The 20,477-nt window shown below is 44.4% G+C and overlaps 1 protein-coding gene across 4 annotated transcripts in view; it reads right to left on the bottom strand.

The window, feature by feature from the left end:
• The window catches only part of OSMR (oncostatin M receptor), a 357,084-nt gene that overhangs the window by 206,743 nt on the left and 129,864 nt on the right, over positions 1-20,477 (bottom strand). For 2 of the 4 annotated variants that reach the window (XM_085631123.1, XM_085631125.1), the window contains exon 3: positions 16,883-17,046. The exons of the other annotated variants lie outside the window; for them this stretch is intronic. In XM_085631123.1, coding sequence (XP_085487249.1) covers positions 16,883-17,046 — 164 coding nt within the window. The remainder of the gene's footprint in view (positions 1-16,882; positions 17,047-20,477) is intronic. 4 annotated transcript variants of the gene reach the window in all.

Here is a 20,477-nt window from a genome sequence, read left to right as displayed (position 1 = left end):
AAGGCTGAAAGTTTAAAAAAAATACACCATGAGGAGGAGTTCTGCCATAAATTTAGAAAAACAAATAACCTTCAGAGCAGAGACGCACACCCCATAGGCCCATGAGATCAGGAGTCCACATAGGGTGCAAATGGGAGTCCCTGCTTTGTAAGCCTACACATCAACTGCATTACCAAACGTGCCAATGTATGTAATGTTTATAAATGCCAATAAAAAGAACTTAAAAAAAAAAAAATGACCTTCAGACATGTTGCACTGCAGCTGTTGGCTTTGCCAATGCTTGTTTAATATGCCTTCTTTATATGCCACAGGCACTGTTGGCATGAAACATGGTCCTGCAAATGTCACTAAAGCCTCAGAAGTATTGAAAATAGCAGTGTCCCTGCCTGCGCATGAATTTACATAAGGGCTCCACAGCCATAGCATAATTAGGGAAATCCTAGACATGGCAATGCTCGGTATGGTTCCAAGAAGTGTATGTTTGCTCGGGAACCTGCAAATACATACATAAACATTAAATAAACATGTACCACAAAGAATTAATGAATGAATGGGTGATTTGTAGAGCGCACAGCTACTCCAAAGAGTTTCCTGATGCTAACGGGCAAAGCCCAGCCACCATCAGAGATCTTACTGCCCCGCAGAAGTAAAAGAACCAGATTTTACGTCTTTAGCAGGAATGTGGTCTCAGAGAAGATGAGGTGTAGTTTTCGAGGGAGCTCATTCCAAGCGTTAGCAGCAAGAAAGGAAAAAAGCTTTGCCATCCCTTTAAATGCTTTTAAAGCACGGAATTGACAGAAGTAAAGTAGAAGCAGAGCACAACACTCTGGAGAGAAGATACTGGACAACTCTCTTTGCCAAATATCCAGGGTTAGAGAGATACACTGCACTGTGAACCAAAACTATGGCTAAGGCTTTTATAAAGATCAGTTTCTTAACGGGTAGCCAATGCAGAGCTTTCATTGGCGACGAGGCCGAAGAGCGCCTACTGGTGATTCACCAGATCTTCTGTTGTTCCATGATAAAGGGAGTTTGCATAATCCAAATGCGATGTGATCAAAGCATAGATCAACACTCTTCTCACGTCCAGAGGCAGGAGGGTGATAGAGCGCCATGTTGTTCTGAAAATTGTAGGGGTGCATCATAATCACTGTTAGTCCGCACCCACATATTAATGGATCCATATTAACGTGTGCCTTAAAAATGTATTACTAAAATCTGCTTATATTAGTGTGATCAGAAATGTAACCATGCCATTCATGAAGAGCAATGTCGTAGTTAATTGCAATGTTTTAGTCAGTGCATAATGATTGATTTTCGTGTAATGTGATGCATTAGGTGTAAACGTGCATCATATTAAAGTCTGCACATGTAGTTTGCTTATTCATATAAGAAGTGTAATGAAATTAATGCTTATAGTGTGATATTAGAAGTGTGTGTTTAAATTGTGTAAAGGCCTGATCACATATACGTTAAGAGAAAGGCCTGTTCGGTTCTTATGTTTGCTAAACATTGTAGGCCGAAAATGATTTCCCTTGGTAAGGCTTTGGGTTTCATGATGTTAGAAAATCTCAGAGAAGTGGAAAGTTTCTCGTTCCCATGTTTCTGTTGCAGGTGCAAGGACACCTAGCTCGTTAGAGAAACCAACTCTTTGTTTCAGGAGTCAGGATGGCCTGAGAAGCCGATATGGGAGTATACTGGAATGTAGGGATGATACTTTCGGCGGAGAAGTTGCCTGGGACCCAAGGACGAGTAAACCGTTGTTGGAATGGAGACACGTTTCACTGGAAAATCACTGGGAGAAGACCTGGCTGAAGAGGTGTGCCGGAGGGCGTGTTCTACGTTTTTGGGATTTTGAATTAGGGACACTGCCCCGTGGGTTGAGCAGTTGAGGTTTAGATGGGAAGCTAGAAGGAGCATCTTAGAACGAGCTCTGACTAAGTGAGTGTACTTCTAAGGAATTCTTCACTTCTGACACCTTTTTATCCTCTTGCCTGGGAAAATGCTAAGTAGGGATGTCACTTTAGAGATAGAGTATGGGTAGACTAACTGATTTTCTTTTTAGGTTAATGACTTCTAATGTAGAGATTGGAGTGGTTATCGCTTGCCTGATGCTCCTAGAGCTGACTATTCTTCTTATTCTGAGTCGGATGAGACTCCTGCGTAGGATATATTTTGTATTAGTGCCCATTTATTTTCTTAACCTCGTGTTGAGGTGCTTGCATGTGCAGTTATTTTTGGCTTTGTAATAAATCTTTAAAATTTGAGATTCGGAGTCAGTGGTCCTTTAGAGTTCAAATTTGATTCTGTTGATTATGTACTAAAGATTGGATTTCCTCCCCTATACACTATTTAGCAGATAAAAAGATCCTGGTGACCTGAGAGAATCCTTGGTGATGGTAAGACAGATAAGAATCTGGCATTATCAAGGGGAAGGAATTTCTTGAGAGTGCAGAGCATCGCGTAGCATTGGCTCATCACCCAGTGGCGGCTGGTGACATTTGAATGTGGTTAGACATAAACATTGGGCATGACTTTTATATAGCGAGCGACGTAAACAGGTTTAATGAACAAACCTGGGATCCAGGGTGGGTCCCTCTCCAGAGAAAGAAATGAGAAAAAAATTGCCAAATGGTACATTTCAGAGCAAATGAATGTAGTGCTAAAGCAAGGCTTATAAAGCAGTCGGAAAGTATAGTCTTGAAATATTAAACACATTAAAAACTGCCCCATGTCTTACTGAATCAATATGTTGAGCAGTTAATGTAATGTGTAAATTGTACAACGTGACAACTTTTGCACTTTAAAATGTATGCTTGCCCACTGTCTTGCACTGCATGCAGCATTAACTTTGGAAAAAATGCTCTAACCACCAGGCTTCGGGAAGCACCCACAGCTGCTGGCTGCAACCAGTCGTATAGAAATATATACAGACATATCTTTAACTGGGATGAAAAAAGTAGGGGCTCTCTATACAGGAATGTGTCCAAAAAAATCTATAATTCCTTTAGTGTGTCAACCAACCAGTGTTTTGGTTGACTTGTTTCTGGTTTCTCTCTGAGATGTAATTGTATCCAAATAAATGACATAACAACTGATCTACACCTAAAACCTTTCACCACGATTGGCTTTGTCATTGGCTATTAGCTATTTAAAATAAATGAGTAACAACAATGATTTGTTATAAATAATTAACATTAGAAGTGTTTAAATTCTGAAATAGTGAGTCTGTGAATTAAATAGCATTGAGGCCTGTGGAAGGAGTTTTGGACTTCAGTTATGTGTACTTTAAGTTAGATATGTATCCTCTTTTTCTCTGCATATCTTGTCCATCTGCACATTTTCAACCACCTCTCTTTCCTCTTCAACATCCTCTTTTCACTCTTCCCTGAATGCACTTACTTGCATCTGTCACTTCACTGCCCCCAAGCATACATTGCACTCCCCCAAATTGCAGCACTTTATTTTCTCTTAATTTTGCCTTGCAAATATTTTGTCATCTGTATACCCCTATACACACACATCAAAAGAATTTTAGTTGCAAATGGAATACATAAACATTGCTCTATGTGCTCTGCAGAGAGGCCTACCCACTGACACACACTTTGTTTGGCTTCAGCCTCAGCGCCTCCGCGCTCAATCAAAGCCCCTCATAAACACCTAGTAAGACAAGAACAAGGGAACCCTACTCACACCGAGCCAGGGTATAAACTTATTATCAAAAAACACAGGCTCATGTGGACACTTAATGAAGTGATATTAATGTATATGGGCACAATGGCAATGCAATGGGTTATAGTGATATTGGAAAGAGAAGGAAGTGAATACACCTCAGGTTTGTATTTAAATCACTATTATTTATATAATCATTGAAACGAAAGATTCATACATAGTAATACATTTGAGCATATAGTTCTGAGTGGGTGGTGTCCCAGTGAAAACACGGAACCAAGAAATTTTGTGACATAAATGTGACACATATACAAGGTTTCCAATGCTACATATAAACGACCGTTAACAGATATATATACAGTGAACAGCGCTTGATACAATGATCAGTGCTTGTATACAATGGTTCGTTTATGCAAATTGTCGATGGCGTTTCGACCCTGTGGCAGTGTATGGTCTCTTCAGGACCTATGGTTCTAGGGACACCTATGGGAAGATGAGGAATAATATCAGTATGTGGCTCATTACTGCAATTGGTATATAAAGCACATCCTGTTAGTGTAGTACCTGAAGGGTATTAGCCCAGCTCGTGTAGCATACTTTATCACATGTCAAGCCTTTACTACGTTTTGTACATTTTCCATTATCAGGAGTGATGCCTGCTTAATTATGACTTCTAGAATGGCATCCTTGATCAATGTCACCCGGTCCCAAATATACATGTGCTGGCAGCATTATCACATGTATTGCTACATTCCAACTGCCCTGTAATGTATTTGCTAACCAACCCCGGTGGTAAGGCCTTCGTGTGTATGGGCGTTATACTACAAGTGGCACTAGCACAGATTCACTTGGGGTTCTGTTAAGTGTAAACATCTGTACCCACTGGCCCCACTGGCATGCAATTATTAGTAATTATTTATGCCAATTATGTGTTTTTACTGGCTCAAGGTAAATTAGTTGGTATTGGAATAGTGGGCACAGTTCTCTCTGAATGTGCAACTAGTTGAGATCTAATGAGGTTAGTTGCTCAGTCTAGTGATGAATCCTCGCCACTCCACTGCTGAATTCAGCCCTTGGGCTATTGCGTCAGTACGTTCTATCCAACGACATTCTAGTCGTTGGAGAATTTGTGTGAGATTTCCTCCTCTCTCTGGAATGGAGGCTGTGTCTATGACTTGCCACCTTATGTCATCCGCTGTGTGGTTTTTTTCAGTGAAGTGGGTGACTAGTGGGGCGTTGGCTACCGAGTGTCTGATGCGGCTATGGTGTTGGCTTATCCTCGCTTTTATCGGTTGTTGTGTCTGTCCAATGTATGGCAGTTGACAAGGGCCGATAATCCCTCATCTTCCCATAGGTGTCCCCAGAACCATAGGTCCTGAAGAGACCCTACACTACACACAGGGTCGAAACGCTGTCGACAATTTGCATAAACGAACCATTGTATACTAGCACTGATCATTGTTTCAAGCGCTGTTCACTGTATATATATATCTGTTAATGGTCGTTTATATGTGGCATTGGAAACCTTGTATATATGTCACATTTATGTCACTAAATTTCTTGGTTCCATGTTTTCACTGGGACACCACCCACTCAGAACTATATGCTCAAATGTATTAGTATGTATGAATCTTTCGTTTCCATGATTATATAAATAATTGTGATTTAAATACAAACCTGAGGTGTATTCGCTTCCTTCTCTTTCCAATATCACTATAACCCATTGCATTGCCATTGTGCCCATATACATTGATATTACTTCATTAACTGTCCTCATAAACACCTGGCATGGCTCAAGCCTCAAAGTATGCATAGAATAAAATACAGCAACATTATAAAATAGCTAACGCTTGGGGAATGCAAGATTAAGTAAAGTATGAGAAATAAGAGAGGAACTAAATCACTGTAAAGTATTGCCTCAATGTATTTAACATTAATTGTTTGCAAGTCAATCCATGTTTTTGGTATCAGTGTTAGCTTAGGGTAATGAAGCCATGGGCAGTTTTAATATCACACATCAGAGAACAGTCCACTGTAAACACATATTTCTCGTCTTGCTTGACTTGGACATTTGGATGAACTTTGCAAGGAAACAAGAACAAACTCTGCTCGTTATTTGGATCCATGTCGCTGTGGAACAAATGCTGCAGCTCCACTTCTAACGGGCCAGCTAGGTGCAGTCAGGGCCTGGGGTGTCACAGTGGGGGATATTAGTGTGTGATGAGGGGTCTCAGCACAATATATATAACACAACTTTGGCTTGCAATCACTTACCATTACAGAGACCAAGGCACCCGATCAGACATGCTTGCATCCACTTTCATGTATGACGAAAGGGTGGGATCTACGCCTTTAAATGAACATCTGAAGTCATGCAGGGATGAAGTCTCCAACGCCCAAAACCATGACGCTTATTGCGTCACTGACCTACAGAGTGCAAGCAACCACAGACCCAATGGCAAAGAAGGGCTTTAAAACAGAAAGCTCTACGTCCTGTATCAGGGTTCCGAAAGTTCATTTACAGCCTGGATTCCATCTCCTGCTTCAGAGCAAAGCGGGGCAGGCAGCCTGAAAACACACAGCCCAGCCCAGACTTAAATACATCGATATACTGAGAGATACGATCGTATCTCTAAATAAAGCAATCTATTTAATATGTTGTTATGTAAATGTGTAGGAATTTCAGCGGAGCACAGCCCCACAGCCCTAATGGAGAAACCGCCCCTGCCATCACCGCAGAGAACTGTGGCCTCATGGAAAGGGTGGTGTCCAACTTCACCTCCAGGCTTTTAACCACCAGAGATGGAGGGGGGGGGTTTGCAATGCAGAGGGCCTCAGATCTTTCCACCAGCTGGACTCATGTGAACCAAATGGAATAATTTCTATCTTCTCTGAGTTGATTTGAGTTGGTTGCTTTGCATGCAATCAACGACAGCGTGCATGCAGCCTATGAAAAAGGCTGCAATGGAGGAATGGGAACCATCGAAAGAAAAGAGCAGCTAAGTGTCATTGGCATATGAAATGATTTTATATCCAAACGGCTTGATTTCAGAAGCTAAGGGGGGCATAAAAACACTAAAGCGGGAAGGGCTAAGTGAGGAATCCTGTGGTCCCCCTTGGTTGACTGCCTTGACTTCCGAGGAGAAAGGGGTGAGCCAGACTGATTGGCATCTAGCGGCCAAGAAGGACTTACACCAGTCCCACACAGTTCCCTCCACACCCACAGCAGATAGTTGGTGCAGGAGGATAGAGTGTGGGACATTGTCGAGGAGGGCAGACAGATCGAGAAGGATCAGTGCCACATTTTTCTTGAGTCCAATTACAATTTAATATGGTCAGAAATCTTCAGAACTGCTTATTCCGAACTATGATGGGGGAAAGCCAAATTGACTGGGATGTAACTTGCCTTGTTCAAGATGCTCAGAGAGCTGAGCACTGACAAGCTTTTCCAACATTTTTGTAAAGGCCAGAAAAAGAGAAATGGGGCTATAATTACAGAAAATGCTGGGGTCCAAGCACATGCTTCTTAAGCAGAAGGACCACTTTAGGAGGCAGGCATGATCCTCAAAGTAAGGGAGAGGTTGAAGATGGCAGTGATACACTTCAAGCTACACTTGAGACCATATACGATTACTAGAACACCCCCCTCCCATGACCTCTACGATTCTGCTCTGTACCCTCACCCAGATTTCTATTAATACACCCTCCCCATGGTTGAGTATGTACAGATCTTTATACTATGGCAGCTTCCTTCAAGGTACTTATAACGCAATGTATTGCTTATATCTACTTGCCCAATGTGTACTTTGCTGCCCTGATTTTGATATGACTGTTTACCTTCTTTCTTTTGAAAACCAAAAAAGATTTTCTGAAATAAAAAAAAAAGATGATATTGAGCAGAGGGTCGATGATATGCACTTCCGCTGCTAGCAGAGTAGGGGGCAATAATCCAGAGGGGAGCCCGATTTAGATTTTAGGATAGCTTTCCTGGTTGTTCAAAGGATATGGGCCGAAACTGGGTAAGCTGGTTGCTGAGGCTATCTGGATCTAATTGACAGACAGAAGGAAAATTCTCCTGCAGAGCAGGAAATGATTTCTGAATGTCAAAGATTTTGGTTTAAAAAAATGTTGCCAACCCATTGCAAAGCTCTTGGGATGGAACATTGGCCTTTGGCAGGACTGCAGAGAGATGAAAGACTTCACAATCTGGAAGATGAAGCGGGAGCTGTGCTCGGTGGAACCTGTTTAAGAGAGAAGTGATAGGCTTTGAGAGTGGATTTGCAAATAGCTTTATTATTCGAGGTCTAGTCCTTATGCCAGTTGCGTTCAAGCTTTTTACATTATTTACGTTCCATGGCCAGAGGTGCAGCAAACCAAGTGCCACAGTTAGCCAGATGTTAATGCCCCGCACAATTTGGTGGGTGTCATTGGTCAGACAGGGACGAGTATTACCCAGGAAGTTCACCCAGTCTGAGGTTTTCAGCTTTTTCCACAGCCTGAAGGCAGTACAGTTTGCTGGCAGGGTTTATCTGATATCAAGATGAAACAAAACAGATAGATGTCCATCCACAGGGCGGACTTGGGAGGACAAATTAACAACAGACAGCAGGAAGAAATCAGGTCCATAGTGTGTTAACGGGCAGGTTAAAGTCCCAGTGAGGTTGGCCCGTTACAAGAGATGAAAGGCCAGAGCTTCTTCTAGGGATCCAATAAAATCCCTAGCTGGACCTAGGGGTTTGGTATATTAACGCCCCTGAGAAAGAAGCTTGAGTAAATAGTGCAAGATAGAAGCCTAAACTCTCTGCTCCCTTGAGGTCACTAAGCTCAAAAGTGGAGCATGACATATTCAGTATAGAGAATGGACGGCCCTATGGTCCGACATATCTAAATTTAATCACTCCCTAGAACTTAGAAAGGCACACTTAAAAACGCTGATGGACTGGTACCTGGTTCCCTCCAAACGCAAACGAATTTTCCCGAACACGACTGACCGCTGTTGGAGGGGGTGTGGACTACAGGGGGGCTTCCAACATATCTGGTGGGACTGCCCCACCATTCGTCCTTTCTGGGAAGAAATCCTGGCTCAAATTAAAACTATACTGGTGTACCCCATACCGACCACTATGGAGGGTATCCTTCTAGGTCTTCGGGATCCCTCACTCAAACATCAGACCAGGGCTGATAAAACCGTTATGTGGACTTGCATAGGCGCGGCGAAGATAACTTTTGCAGGAGCCTGGAAGAAGAAGACGGCTACGTCCCTCTCTACCTGGCACTCACGACTATGGAAACTCCTCTGCTTGGAACGAATGGCGGATATATTCCGCGACGATTATAAGGGATTCGAATATAAATGGGGTCCCTAAGTTACCTTCCTTACAAAGGGCCTGCCCCTAGCGGTGTGCCCCCCATCGATCCGAGACATGCACCTATTCCAATTTTAACATACTACACCATTGCCCAGCCAACCGTGCACAATTCTTACACAGGGTCACCATCAACCACCGGGGAGAGGAGTTGGCCTAACGGCTAGGGCGCTTGACCTCGGACCTGGGGAACTGGTTTCGAGTCTCGGTAATGACGCTGAACATCCTGTGATTCTGGGCAAATCACTTGACCTCCCGGTGCCTAACAAAAAAATTAATGTGTGTCCTCATGTAATGTAACTGGTGCTATGTAAAGCGCTCTGATACCTGATTGGATTCAGGTCAAGTTCGCGCTATATAAAACTCTTCAAAAAAACAAAACAAAACCCACCTAGTTAAGGGGGGGATTGGAGGGAGGGATGGAGAATTAAGGATTCTTAGGTTTCGTAGATTAGATTATATTCTTTCCAAGGAGTGCCTTCCTAGTTGGAGGGTCCACATGTAAGCCGGTTATGGCGCACTGGTTCTTGATCACGCACCTGGGGGCTTTTATCATGCTGTATCTGGGACGTTATAGGAAACTATACGAATTATTAGTGCCTTTTTTTCAGCAGACTGATACTGCACTCTTTACCCCATCGCCCTCTAACTGGCTATCGTGTGTTAATTTGTATTGTATTCTGTGATAAGGATATTCTTGTTGCTGTGACCCTAACCATTTTTGATTTACGAAATGCCAATAAACATATGTTTTACAAAAACTGGAGCATAACAATGGCTGTATAAACGCTATCACCACGCCTCCTCCCCATTGTTGGCTTCTGGAATAGCCAGCGCGATGGCCAGAACAGAAGACACATTTAATCAAGTTTCATTCATAAAGAGCACATCTAGTCCACCACTGATGAGAAGGCCAAAGATGTGGGGGGCATGTTTGTGCCAGTCACGGATATTGATAAGGAGGGCTGACAACTCCTTCCCTCGGTTATCCCCTCCCCATGAAGTGTTTAGCAAGCCTTCCTTAGGAAGAAGGACGAGATGCTATGGCCAGCGAGGCCAACTTCTGAACTGTGGAATAAGGTTTAAGTCATGGTATCACCTCAACATCCTGTGATTCTGGGCAAATCACTTAATCTCCCCTGCTTTAAAAAAAAATGAATGTGAACTTGTTCAATGTAACTGGTGGTCATGTAAAGTGCCCCAATACCTTCCAGTGAGCACTATATAAAAATGCACAAAAAACGACCTCAATCTCAACGCCAACAGCGGAAGGACACTAAGGTAAAACATCTGTATTTGGTCCATGTGTCGCACAAAGACAAGTAAGTGACGCCTTGTGTACACTGCTGACTAAGAAGGCAGCAAAGTAGAATGATAATGATTTCAATGAATAGTAAGTAATGAGCGGCCTAGAAGTCCCTTTTTAGAGGGCTTTTTTTTGGGGATACAACCGGTTGTTGTCAAGCGACAGTGAGAGCATGCACACTCCCTACAGGCGCGACCTAAAAAGAAAAACAATTTAAGTGAATTTGAAAAAGCACAACGTGAAGGAAGGAGGTATGGTAGAAGGGTGAGCATGGCACTAAAAACAAAACAAAACCATAGCTTAAAACAATAGGGGACACAAGCATTGGCACAGCCAATAGGTCTCGCCTTTGGGTCCTTATAAGTGTTTTGCCAGAGACAAGCACAGAAGTAACGAGTGGCATACAAGCAGCAAGCCCACACATGGAATTGGTAAAATGGGGGAGGATATATCCAAAACAGGCAGGATGGGTGAGGGATATACCTAAAACGGACAGTGGGATGGTGGGTTTTAGCCACAGCAGTGGGTTGGATGGAGGGTTTTAGCCTCAGCAGTGGGTGGAATGGGGGCTAAAACCACAGTAGAGGGTAGGAGGAGCGGATATAGCACACCTTGTTTGGGGGGGAAGGGGCGCCAGTAAAACTTGAATTATTCCGACGCACTGCTTCACTTTAGTGTTATGTAGTCATCCAAAAACAATGTTCCTAAAATACCGCACACTTTTCCCACGTTAGGTTCTGCATCCTCCCCCCTGCGAGCCAGGTTCTATCCATATCAGATAGCTATCTGTTCCAATGAAGTTTGTACACTTGTGCCTCACTGCTGCAAAGATCTCTCTGAACAGGGACAGGTCTCTCTGGAAGGGAACTCTCTGAGCCCGGGCTGCACCCATGTCTCACTGCAAGAAACCAGTCACACTAGCAGCACCAGTCTCTCTGGACCTGAAGGAGTCTCCAGACTGTATGCTAATCAGCCTTTTCAACAGAGTGAGTGAAAGAATGAATGAATGAATGAATGAAGTGCCTGGAATAATTCAACTGGCCCCCTAAGTGTAACTGCCAATGTTGCAAATGGGAGGAGGTATTGCCTAGTGGCTAGAGCTGCAGAACTTGAAACTTCGTGGCCTAGACTCGAATCCTAGCTGCCCTCTTGGAGCAACACAGTGTGATTCTGGCCAAATCTCTTAATCTCCTTGTGCCTCACAATGAGACATATATTTGTGTAGGCCCCACTTGATGTGCACGAGCTTGTGTTTCGTCTTCTACCTGCGCTATACAAAAATGACTAATGAAGGTGAACATTCGGTCGGGTTCGGGGAGGTTCGTTCTTTGAAGTGGACTCTTCTGTAAAGGAGCACGCTTTCAAATGATGCTTAATACAGGTGCAAACACATACCAGCGCATTTGAGGTGACAAGAATTGTCTAAGATCATCGAACACAGTTAAGAGGCAAAGCCGGGATTAGAGAAGAAATCTTCACCCACCACAAGCACACATTTAGTAATCACATGCGCTGTACTCGGGGTGACTCCGATGTGGACAAAAGCAGAAGCCGAGATTAAAGTTATCTCCCAGTTTACAGAGTGCAAGTGAGCCTTAAAAGATAAAGTATTTACCCCCAGGGTCAGCCAGTGTGGCCAGTTGAGGAAGCTGGGATTTTAAAGCGTGGTTTCTGATATTCGCAGCTGGTAATTAGGCTCACGTGTCTCGTGACTGCAGCTGCCACCCTGCGCACCGCTGCTCGCTCCCGCTGCAAAACGCCGTGGGAGTGAACCTTTTCAGAAGAGGTGGGACATGCACCAACCTTTAGCCTTTTGCGTGCTTTCATTCTTGAAAGACACACGCAGCAGCCAATCAAATCTGTGGGAGGAGTTAGACCCACACGGAGTAGCTACAAGAAGTCTCGCAGAACAGCTCATGCGCGCTGCTAGGTTCGACCTAAAAAGGAAAAATGGAGAGGAAAATAAACATGGCAAAAATAAAACTTCCCTGGGAAGGGCAGTCTTCAGCTTAGCTTTGTCAGTTTAGTGAATGTCGTTCAAGAAGAAAAATTTGGGGATATGGGTTCAATGTAAAGGAATCGTCAGAACTGGATTCTCCTAGCTTGTTTTTTGATCCATTCACAACATACGAACACTATATGGGTTTGTCTAACCTGGGTCGAGTAGGTAAATGTATCAAAATAAAAGTCAAAACAATCTTTATTTCAGATTAAGGCCACAAAAGAGCATGGTTAAAATACATAAAAACATTTTAAAAAGATGTTAGTTTAATAAAAAAAACTAGCTGTAAAAATATACATTTATAGATAGAAACATTAAGAACATTAAAATACAAGTATGTGGAAGAACAGGCTTCAGATAAGCATCTTTCTCTGTCTTAACCTCCAAGCAGACATTAAGGGCCTCATGTAGGTAGCCAAATACCGGTCGGTAACGGCCGATTTTCGGTAAATATGCCGTTACCGACCGGTATTCAGACAAGTGAGATGTAGGAGTCCAAAAACCACCTTTCGGTAAATATGAGGCGGTAAATACCGAATCATATTTACCGAATTCTAAAATACCGAATCAGATTTACCGAATACATACTTAACGAATCGGTAAATATGAAGTGGTAAATATGAAGTGGTAAAAATCAAAATGACATGTAGGAGCACTCGGTAATTAAGAAATCCAAGAAAATCGGTAAATAAGAGTCGGTAATTAACACGGATTGAAAGCAGGTGGTAACCATCAACAGTGCATATTAGCAATCCCAAAATGCAACAGCGTGGACAACATGGCCGCTATGTATGTCATTGCAAGTCGCCTACGTCTCCAGCCAGCAGGACTGAGGGTTTGGCGACGGGAGGAACGCATCTACAGACAGCGCATCACACTATTCCAGCTGACTGATGCAGAGATACATGAGAGGTACAGGCTACACCCCGAAACCATCATGGACTAATTCAGGGACCTGCACCCACTCCTGGACCAGCCAATAAGAAGGGCGCACGCCATACCCCCACATGTGCAGGTGCTCTGCAGCCTACATCTGCTGGCATCCGGCAGGTAGCAGGTGGTGATAGCTGCGGTGGGTGGTGTATCCCAGAGTTGCCTGTCACGTGTCTTCAGGAAGTTCCTGGATGCCATGATGCAGAGAATGCACCACTACATCAGCTTCCCCAACACACAGGCTGCACTGCAGAAAACAAAAACAGACTTTCAACACATGGCACAGTTCCCCCATGTCATCGGCTGTATTGATGGTACACACATCCCAATCTGTCCACCAGCTGACACAGAGCACATCTACAGGAACAGGAAGTGCACCCACTCCATCAATGTGCATACCGATTTGAATGATTTTGTTAAGGGTCCTGTGGGTGGCAGAACCAAAAGGTGGGCGTATGCTATTTATTTGACAGGCGAGGAATGTACCACAACACCAGACCATTCCTTGGTATGTAGGCACATTCAATTACACGGCGCATGCAATGTACAAGCCCCGAATTTGGCGTGCGTCCTACGAGGTATCCCAGTGCCTGTGATTACACCTCCTTTCACGCTGCTTGCAAACGGTAGTTATTCAATTTTGAATAATGAAGCTTGCTGCGGGATGTTAGTGGGAAACCTAACTGTCTCGCAGAAAGTTGTCTGCTGCATTAATGTTCTTTTCCACCCCCGCATGGGCGGCTGGATGTTTCCATCTGGCCTTCGATTCCAACCTTGAAAGCAGAGTTCAACAAGTTGAGCAGAAGAAGAGCGCTATTGTCCCACAAAGAGGTGCCTTTGACTTCCTCTCGTGAAACATTTGTCCTTCACGTTGCTAATACGCGCACTGAGGTACAGGCGCTTCTGAATACTGACCTCCCCCTACATTTCGGCTCTGTGATCCAAACTATTTCCAATGCCTCGGCCACGACCGGCCTGGCTCATTTTTTTAACTTGTGGGCTCGGGTCTCGTGACCTCTTTCCAAACTATTTTTGGTGTGATTCCGGCATTTTTTCATTCACTTTTCTCGAGCATCTTTGGAGGTGTCCCGCTGCTTCTGGCGCTAGTGGCAGGTGTGCTGCATTTCCTTTTTCTACTCCGGAATGGCTGGTCCTTCTGTGCCACACGAGCACCTGTCCCGTCTGCATCTTCTTCGTGATAGGATGCTTGACTTTTATGGTACTTTGCCATTGGCGACTTTGAGCCTGGCTTATGGATTATCCTTCAGGTATTCCTACTTCACCTGCGTGCAACCTGTATTTCACTGCCTGGATTGTCCCTTTGAATGGCCTCTGGATTTGTGCCTGACCAACACGGTGTCTCCGGTGCCGGATTTCGATCGACTGATGAGGCCCTTAGTGTCTCACGAGTTGGCCTGTTCTGGTGTCCGGATTATGGCCTGTGGTGCGGCGCATGGTATCCTGGGTAATTGGGACATATCAACTGCTGTCTACGACTTCTTGGCTATGAGCTATTTGGAGGAACATTCCGGTTGCCCTCTGATTGTGCTAGAGGCTCCGATGGTTGGAGAACACGTATGTTCCTTTTCTTTACTTAATTGGATGGCTGAGACTTTTAGTGGCCCTGCAAACGATTTTTTGTTGGAAGCAGTGGCCACATATGCTGCCTATACATTCATGGATTAACTGGACTGTCGTCCATTGCGCCTGTGCTACTGGACAGCACCCTGGCGCAACATTTATTTCTTTTATTTATCTTTTTTCTCTTCCTGATGGTCGTTTTGAGTTTTTTTATATACTTGCTTTTTTTGATAGAATTCTATGATGCTATTTTATGTAGTTTCGGACTTTGGCACAGCATTGGTTACGCCTTGTTCTGCGCTGACTAAACTGAACTCTGCGTTCTCTCTTTTCTTGCCTATTAAATGGTGCTTCGATCAAGGGGCCGTGTAGTGAGTTCTCCCTGAATACGTACATACATTGTTCAGTTAGCATGACCACGTTAAATGTTTGCAAGCCATCTTTTTGTCTTTGCACACGACACTACGTTTACATGTTATTTCTTAAATAAACTGCTGACTCGAGACTTGCTTCACACGAGAGCAATCTGTTGTTCCCATCCCAAGCTCTGCGCAGCGACCTTGGTCTGTACATGGTGTGACAAACAGTCTGGAATATTACGCAATGCATGTTTTCCACTCTAGGTTGATCGACCCACTATTTAGCCATGACACACGCGCAGCTGCAAACACCTGAAAGTTGGTGCTTTTAATGTCACAGACATCATGTTTATTATTCAGACCGAAGACGAGCCTTCCTGCGAAAAGACTCCTGATGCTCCTGTGATGTGATTTCACTAAGCTGATCTTTGAGGTATGGGGTCCCCTATTCAAGCCTGAGAGACCTTCTATTGGCATGGTACTAATTTTAGCTTTAGTGAAGGGAAGGTGGTAGTATCCTCGGTATTTTCCGATTCGGTAAATACCACCTCGGTATTTACCGATTCGGTAAATACCACCTCGGTATTTTCCGATTCGGTAAATACCACCTCGGTATTTACCGATTCGGTGAATTCCGATTCGTGATTACCGAATGTTACCGAATCGGTAACTGTTACCGAATTTTTACCTACATATAACTTGCCGATTCTAATTTACCGATTCGGTACGGCTCGGTATTTAAGAATCGGTAAAATTTATTTACCTACATGAGGCCCTAAATACCTTGAGACAGCGAAAACAATACACTGTCTAGAATTGATTCTGAGTATTCTAAACACAATCTTGTACTCTCTCACCCCCAAGTTACATCAGAGTGGCAATATCCACTTCCCCCTGACAGACTGGGCAAAAAAAACCAAGATGTTCAGCCGATTCCACCTCTCCAGGACAGAATGTGCGAGTTTTAACAGAAATTAGGTTTCCATTTTTCCACTTGGCAGTAAAAGCATGTGCCAGTAGCGACTTTAGATGAAATTTAATAAACAAGGTACTAGCCTGGAGTGGCTCAATCTCACCCAAGAATGGCTCAAAATGGTACTTTGAACTCTAAAAAAATAGGCAGTGAGGGATCCCTCCCTGATAGAGCTTAGAGTGAGTAAATCAGTATACTGCCAGAAGGCACTTTTCAGGACCTGCTTTGAAACTGATGCAGCTTCTGTTGTTGTTGACCAAAGATTACCCAGCCCAGCCTGCCTCAGGAGGTCCCTGACTACCCTTAGCTGGAGATCTGACTGACAGCCTCCCCTAGGGCCTTACGAATGATGGAGAGTTGCAGGCTGTCTATATTCTCTGCCAATACAATAAAGCTTTCAAGGCCCCCATATCATCAATGCACCTTAGACCCTAGTCTCGCTACAATGGGTGCAGTGGAGTGCCCGCTGGAAGGTTATCTAGGTTTCTCATAAGCCAATGTTCTACTTGCTCAAAAGACCCAGCATCTACAGTACCTCATAATGTGGCTCCATATAAGGAGGCTGCCATTGCCTGACACCTGTAAATATCAAGGGCTGGAGTGATTGGGCGATATGTAGATGCACAATAAGCCCAAAAATATCTAATAAATATGTAGAATTAGTATATTTAAAAAAAGCTAAACACTTACCGTCCAGATAATGGTCCTCTTTTCAGTTTGACCCACTTCAATCTGAAAAAGCATTTTTAATTCCCTATTGTGAGCCTCGTGACTAACGTTCCACTTGAGAGATACACGTTGTTGCCGTAAATCATGAGAGAGATTAACATGTAAAGGTGGGAATGAAGGCGAGCCTGTAAGAAAACGAAATACTGATAAATTATCATTCACCGTCCCTCAAAGCTATTATACGTTTCAGGAGACATTTTTTATCCACGGCTTCTCTAATGTTTGTGATTTCTGCACAGTTTGTGGTGCTGCCTATAGTAGACAGGTTTGCACCCTCTCTGAGGGGATTTGTATCTCCAGATTCTATTTCGATAAGTATTCAACTCAAGTGTTTCAGCCAATAGTCCCCTGGGAGGGGGCGATCCATATACCATGGAGTAGCCCTCGACCTTCCAGGTCCTGAATGCCGCTCCCCTACTGCCTGTAGCCCAGAGGCACCGTCTTGGTCCTCGAGCCCCACTCGAATTGCTGTTCTAGTCACAGTCACTCCTCCTACTGGTTTTTGTTTGTTTAGTATTTTTTGCTTATTTTTTATTTTATCCCATATTGCTTTGTATTTATATTTACTGGTATTCCCCCTGTTGCTTCTGTCACTACACGTTCTTCAATTGTTGTCTATTTTTTACGTGTTTTTCAATTGTTGTGCCTGCTACTGTGCTGTTATTGTTGACAGTTTTTGCGCCGTCTTTTCCCACCGCTCCAGCCCTCTGCCCTCCCACCTCCCGGACAAGCCCTCCCACTCTAGGGCTACTTAGAGAGGCCGATGCGTGGCCACAAGGGCAAGCTCATCTGTGCCCTTCCATGATTGGATGGCACCCAGCGCCAGGGACCCAGGCCCTCTGCACCCCCACAGACACTCTGCCACCGCGTCCTGGAACACAGATGCAACAACAACTGCTGCCTTACATCACCACTCACCACAGCGAGACCTTTCACCTCCATCCACTGCTGATTCATCTGCACCAACCACAATACAGCAACCAGCTCCATGCCAGTCCCAGATGCCAACACCCCCCTGAAAAAACTCAGTTGCCTCCTGGTCAATGCCAGACCGCTCTGCAAACATGCCATCGAAGACTGGGACACCATCTTTACCCTCGCCCCCAATGTGACTCTTATTATGGAGACCTGGCTCACCCCCACATTGGCCCCTGACATTGCCATGGCAACTCCCAGCAGCTACAAGATGAGACACCATGAATTCACCAACAGACAATGGAGTGGCATTGCTATCGTACACAAGATATCAATCAACTGCACCATCACCAACAATGACACAATGCCGATCATGAAACACATGAACTTTAGATGTGAGCAGACGCAGTCGGCCACTGAAAACTCGATCCCCTCCTCACAGGAACTCTGCGCCAACATACCGCCCAATTCCACAACAAGATAACAACCATTTGGGCCCCCAACAGCCGGGGGCACTTGCGCTGTTCTAACCGTAATACTGTATTGGAATGTGAAACTTACGCACTAGGGAACCTCAGTAGGAGGGTGGGAAGGGAGGCCGGTGGCAAGAGAGGGGGGGTTCGAGCAGAATGATTCGCGAAATGTACGAACTAGTTGCACTCGCTCCATCAGCCACAGATGACTCATGCCCTCATCAATTCTTCAACCTCGGAAGAGACAATGACAGCCACCAGCTAATCGCCATCCTTAATACCTCCATAACCACAGTCACAGTTCCTGATGCTTTGAAACACATGGAGACCCTCCTCAAGAAACCTTCAACAGACCCCAGCGAGCTCCCGAACTACTGTCCCATCTCTGTGCTCCCATTACCCACCAAAGTCCTAGTGAAGGCCATCAACCTTCAACCTTCAACTCAACAAACATCTGGAGGAAAACAACCTGCTGGACACATCCCAATCAGGTTTTAGAGCCAACCAAAGTACCAAGACAGCCCTGATTGCAGCAACAGGCGGCACCTGAGCCCTACTCTACAAAGGAGGATCAGCCGTTCTTATCCTCCTGGTCCTCTCCGCAGCTTTCGACAATGTCTCCCACCACACTGTTATCGATCAACTTCTCCAGATGGGAATTACAGATGACGCACTCAGATGGATGGTATCTTTCCTCACGGGATTCATCCAGAGAGTCCGCCTCCCTCTCTTCACCTCACACCCATAGCACACCATCTGCAGTGTACTGGAAGGATCATCCCTCAGTCCAACACTCTTCAACAACTACATGACACCACTGCCAAGCATTGTGAGAATGCACAACATCAACATCATCTCCTATGCCGATGATACACTGCTCTTCCTTTCGCTCTCAGGCGACCCCACCTCGACGAAAGACCAACTTCCACAACTCTATAATGAACATCGCAGAATGGATGAAAGACAACTGCCTGAAACGCAGCATGGACAAAACGGATGTTATTATCTTCAGCATCATCCTGTGCAGCGAACTGTCCATAAAATGTCAGGTCGACGCCGTTTTCTCTGCCTGCTTCCACACGATCTGCATGCTCCTCAAACTCTTCAGATAGCTCCACATCAGCATCAGGAAAACTGTGACACGGGTTCTCATCACCAGCAGACTAGACTATGGCAATGGACTCTATGCAGGCACAACCACCAGACTCTTGCAAATACTCCAGACAATATAGAACGCAGCAGCCAGACTGAATCTCAACCTGCATTGAGGACACACATCACCCAGCATCTGAAGGACCTTCACTGGCTCCCCGTACAGAAAAGATGCCACTTTAAGCTTCTGACCCACATAAAAGACAAAGATGTGGCTTGCTGTATATTTGTGCAGTTCTTTTGCGTGCTCAATATAAGTTTCATCAATTGTACACTAAATGCTGCAAAGGAAAATAAGGCAGCCATCACACCCTAATTTTATCATGAATTCCTGACAATAATATATATACACAATTTTTCGTGAGCACCCTTAATTCAAAATAATGTCCAGTAAATTTTGGTTGTTCCTTTATCTTGTTCCATACGTTTCTTCACATATAAATCTGTTCTCAGATGTAGCTAGGTGGGAAAGATCTGAGACCGCAGGCCTTTCTGAATTCTATTCAATCTTAAGTATTGCTTCAGTGTTGCCCCATCCCATCACCTCGACATCTCATTGCTATTACATTTCTAAAGTCTAATAAATTTACTCATAAGACCCTTTCTAGTTGTGGGGTTAGCATGGCTGATTGCTTTTCTGATAGTAATACCTGCACTCAAATTCCTAAAGAGATCTTAGGCAATCCTATCTCTATCCAGATTTGAGCTCATGTTCAAATCGTATTAGGGAACACTAATTGCAGCAAACAGCCTAAAACATAATAGACAAAGATGTGGCTGGCTGTATATGTGCATACAAAGCTCTCCACGACCAAGGACCAGCCTACATGAACCAACGACAGCACTTTTATTGAACAACCAGGACTCTCTGTTCTACACACCCCTCCCTCGCACAGATACCATGTAACTGCCACTGGCACTCCAGAGGACGCTCCTTCTCCCACCTCGGCGCCAAAGCCTGGAATGCCTTCCCCCTCCTCATCGTACCCTCGCTGACCCACTTCAGGAAGGGACTC

This window comes from Triturus cristatus, chromosome 2_1 (assembly GCF_964204655.1).
Source record: "Triturus cristatus chromosome 2_1, aTriCri1.1, whole genome shotgun sequence".
Lineage (NCBI taxonomy): Eukaryota > Metazoa > Chordata > Amphibia > Caudata > Salamandridae > Triturus > Triturus cristatus.
This window is presented reverse-complemented; position numbering and strand designations above follow the sequence as displayed.